At 40.6% G+C, this 4,369-nt stretch overlaps 1 protein-coding gene across 2 annotated transcripts in view; it reads left to right on the top strand.

Annotated features, from left to right (window-relative positions):
• Nucleotides 1-4,168, top strand: part of Ginm1 (glycoprotein integral membrane 1) — a 25,225-nt gene extending 21,057 nt beyond the window's left edge. For both annotated transcript variants that reach the window (XM_023705784.1, XM_023705783.1), the window contains exon 8: nt 4,055-4,168. In XM_023705784.1, the coding sequence (XP_023561552.1) occupies nt 4,055-4,136 (82 nt within the window). In that variant the 3' untranslated portion in view covers nt 4,137-4,168. The remainder of the gene's footprint in view (nt 1-4,054) is intronic.
• The last annotated feature ends 201 nt before the right edge of the window (nt 4,169-4,369 follow it).

The following is a 4,369-nucleotide window of genomic DNA, read 5'->3' as shown; positions in this document are numbered from 1 at the left end:
ATTATATACAGTTTACTTCATTTCATGGCTGCATAGTTCTAAAGAGGCATTCAATTCATTACACACCTCTGGTGACCAATGTGTGTGTGTGTGGGGGGGGGATTTCTTCTCCTCAGTACCACTTCTCCAAATATCTCCACATGCTTAGCCCTCTGGAAGTTCTCTTAACCCAGTCCTTCTGGACTTCTATGGAAACTTCATTTCATAGATGTAATTGGTCAAATTATTAGCTATGGTGATCCACTCAACCTTCAGCTCCCCTCCTCCCTAGAGGTTGGGCAATGGAACTGAAACTTCAGTTCCTTTAATCACATGATGATGGTCATGCCTCTAGTGACCAGCCCCTCCCCTGAGACCATCCAGGAGCTCCTAGCCCTCAGTCACCTCAGTAGTATACAAGGGCTAGCACTTTTGAGATTGATTTGGAGAGCTATGTGCCCAGAAACCTGCTGGAGATAAGGTACATGTTATTACACATCAGAACCAGAAATGCACAGAGTCCCAGAGCACATACCTAAGTCCTCCTCTGTAGGCATTTAGATCATTTCCAATTTCATGTGATTGCTAATAATGTTCCAGTGTACATTCTTGTGCAGATACATCTCTTTGTACATGTGTCTCTACATAAATAGATTCCTATAATTTTTTCTTTAATGTATTTAATACAGTGTCTACATGGTCTCACTATGTAAATATGAGTAGTGAGCCTCCTGTTTTCAGCCTCCCAAGTGCTGGGATTACAGGTGCAGGCTACCACGCCCAGTCTCAATTGCCACCTCAGCAAGCCCTGGGGACGGGGCCAGCACCAGCACGGCTGGCTAGGGATCGAATCCCCGGCCCCTACTTCTGCCTAAGCAGGTGCTAGATTCCTATGATTTCTAAGTCAGGGGATATGTCTATTTAAAAACTGCTCAAAATCTAATGATCTTTTAAATTTTTGCTACTATAGCTAAAAATACCTCATTTTAATTTTGTTTTCTTTTTACTGGCACTTTACTGATGTAATAGGCTGTATATATTCTTTTTGTGACATGCCTGCCTGTAGCTTTGTCTACTGTTCACTTGCACCACTTGTCATTTACAGCAGCCCCTTTGTTATGCATATTTATGTATTGCATTTTTCTATCCTAGTCTTTTTTTTTTTTTTTTTTTTTTTTACAGAACTGGGGATTGAACTCAGGCCCTTGCGCTTGCCAGGGAAGCGCTTATTCCACTGAGCCATCTCTCCGGCCCTATCCTAGTCTATTATTTTGTTCTTACATGGTAGCAGCCCATGTCATACAAAAGCTCTAAGTTTCGATCTGAACAATTTATGTTTCTTTATGGCTTATGGGGTCTTAATTTTTCCTAAATAGGCCTGTACTATCTCAAAATTGCTGTTTCTTCAGAATTTCAAATACAGCACTTTTACACTTCAGCTTGGTTGGGAGAGGCAGAGCTGCAGCTTTTAAACCTGGGATGAGGGTAGAACTTGGTCCTGGGCCTAAGGAAAGATGTTTCTTTTGATGGTGGTTAGTTGGCTTTAATCTTAGGTTGAGCAGGCATGGTGGCATGTGCTTCTAATCCCAGCACTGGAGGCTGAGGTAAAAGGCTGGCCTGAGTTTGAGGCCAACCTGGACTACAGGGAGTTCAAGGCCAGGCTGAACACATAGTGAGACCCTGTCTCAAAAAAAAAAAAAAAAAAAAAGCAAGCCCCCCCACCCCACCCCCCCCACACAAAAGTTAAACATTAGGCCTCAGTTTTGGGGAGACTGCTGAAATCCAAGGCAACTACAGGTTTAGGGCAGTGACTGAAGACTGAGATGCCTAAAAGGTGACCAGAGTCAGTAGCTAAATATCTGCAAATCTCTTAGCTTTGTGTCCTCAGTCATAAAAGGGCATGATTTGTTAGGGAAATTATGGTTAATAAACATACTCCTTAAACAATTAACATGCCTGCATGCAGAGCTGACTCTGGATCTGACCCAAAGTTTTTAAGGTAATAAAAGAGAGAATGAAGGCAGAAATGCCAAGCTTTCTGCGTTTAGTCACTACTGGGCAATCATAACCCGAAAAAGTCACTTTTTTTTTTTTTTTTTTTCCAGCAAAGCAGCTTTTAAGTCCTTAGCACAGAAAAAAACCATACTTAACGAGTAACAGGTTAAGGGCCCAAATAGCACAGTGATCCCCATGGCTTTCCTCAGCTAACTTAGCTTAGAGCTGCCATGGCAAGCTCTGGCTTTCACTGTACATCTGGACATTTGATGTTGCTAAGGTTGTTCAGGAACATGAGGGGCTGGGAAGAACATGGATTATACTTCTCATGAGTAACAGGTCCCAAACTGAGATCCAGGAGTCCCCCTTGTGGTCTCCATCATGCCTGACTTATGTATTTTATGTCTTTATATTGTAATTCTTTATTTATTTTTGAGGCAGGATCTTGCTGTGTAGTTCAGGCTGGCCTACTTACAACAATCCTTCTGATTCAACCTCCTGATGCTGGGATTATAGGAATGTACCATCACACCCAGGTTTTACCTATGTTTTCTCAACTCTTACTTTCTAGCATCACTTTTGAAGTGTACTTTAAGCTAGAATTTTGATTTTTGTTTTCTAAACAGAGGCCATCATTCCACTGACTTGGAATATATTTAAACAAAATTCCAATGTATTAGTCTGTTTCTCTTGTTTTGTTCTATCTGGACTCTTCTATTTATCTGTTTTACTGTGTAACAGTTTTAATAACTGTAACAGCTATCAAAGACAGTCTTTTGATACTGGGGATGGAACCCAGGGCCTTTGCACTGAGCAACATCCCCAGCCATTCAATTTACATTGTTTCATTTGAGATAGGGTCTTGCTAAAATGCTAAATCGCCCAAACTGGGTTTGAACTCATTAGCCTTAGCCTCCTGGAGTGCTGAATTGGAGGCATGTATACCCACAACCAGCTATTTACTATTGTTTTAGTATAGTCTTTGATAGCTGGTTGGGGTATCTTTCTCTTTTCCCCACTGTTTCTTTTAAAAACTGTTACAAATATTCTTGCAAAGTTTCTCCTAAGTGAACTTCATTATCAGTTTATATGTAACACCTGCAGCTTAAAGGACAGTTTTTGTTTGCATGTTTGTGGGTTCAGTCTATGGTCTGCCACCAGTAAAGCACAAATGGCCCATTAGAAGGGCCCGGTAGACAAAATTGCCCAGTCACAGTGGCAAGGAAGCAGAAGAGTTAGTGACAAGAATACACTTGTCCAAATCACGTGTAACCCACACCCACCTCCTAATAGCTCATCCAGTGTTTGTTTTAAGAAAAGGAAAATTTGGAAATAATAATAGCTTCTAAGAAGAGAGATCCCAAATGGTTGCCCACGTATTCAATTATGAGCTCATCTGTGGACTAACCCACTGATAAATACAGTGTCCCCAGGATCCAGTCACCTTCCAAAAGGCCCACCTCTGAATCCAGACTTTTGGGGACATTTTAGATCTAAACCATGGTAGCTTCTTTGGTTTTTAAAACAACTGGCCTCTGTTGGTTTATTAATTGGAGTAACCTTGGATTCATTCTAAGGACCTATTCTGTAGCTTGGTATTAGAGGAAAAGATGCTGTCTAAAGATACAAGGTGCTGTTCCAGTGGTGAATGTTGTTTAGAATATTAGATTTCATCTTTCTACCTTCCCTATGCAAATCTAGGGACTAAAACTCTTCCTTGAAGACCGAGATTTACTCTGTGCTTTCCTTCCCTACGCAGCCAGGTACTGCACTTCTATATTCCTTTTTTTTCCTCAGTCAGTCTAGCCAAAGGTAACTTTGGATTCAGAGTTTGCATAACCTATAGAGAAAGTGAAGCAAAAGTATGTAACCTTAGGGTTTTTTGTTTGTAGACAGGGTCTTGCTATTTAGTTCAGGATGGCCTTGAACTCATGGCAATTTTCCTGCCTCAGCTTCCCAAGTCCTGGAATTATAGGTGTGCACCACCACCCCTGGCTTAAGTATACAATTACAACCTTAAAGTAGCCTTAGCTTATACTACTGGTTTAGGAAATAATTTTGAAAAATAATTATATTTCAGAGATATTCTTCAGGTGGATAAAACACCTCCAACACCTATCAATTTAGATCCAGAAAACCTTGAAGACAGCAGAAAACCTTGAAGAAAAACATATTTAAAAAGTAAAGGGCCCAGGATATAGCTCAGCAGCACAGTGCCTGCCTGGCAAGCACAAAGTCCTCAGTGCAATTCCTTGTACAAAAAAAAAAATAAATTAATTAAACTACCATTTCAAATCATGGGCTCTGGACTAGTTTGTTGTCTCCAAATTTACCCCTTGAATATTTTCTTTGAATTATTAAAAATCAGTTTATGCACAAAGAAACTGCCAAACTC

The sequence above is a fragment of the Octodon degus genome, unplaced genomic scaffold (genome assembly GCF_000260255.1).
Source record: "Octodon degus isolate 3935 unplaced genomic scaffold, OctDeg1.0 scaffold00229, whole genome shotgun sequence".
NCBI classification, from domain to species: Eukaryota; Metazoa; Chordata; class Mammalia; order Rodentia; family Octodontidae; genus Octodon; species Octodon degus.
Note: the sequence above shows the minus strand (reverse complement) of the source record. Positions and strands in the feature narration are given on the sequence as shown.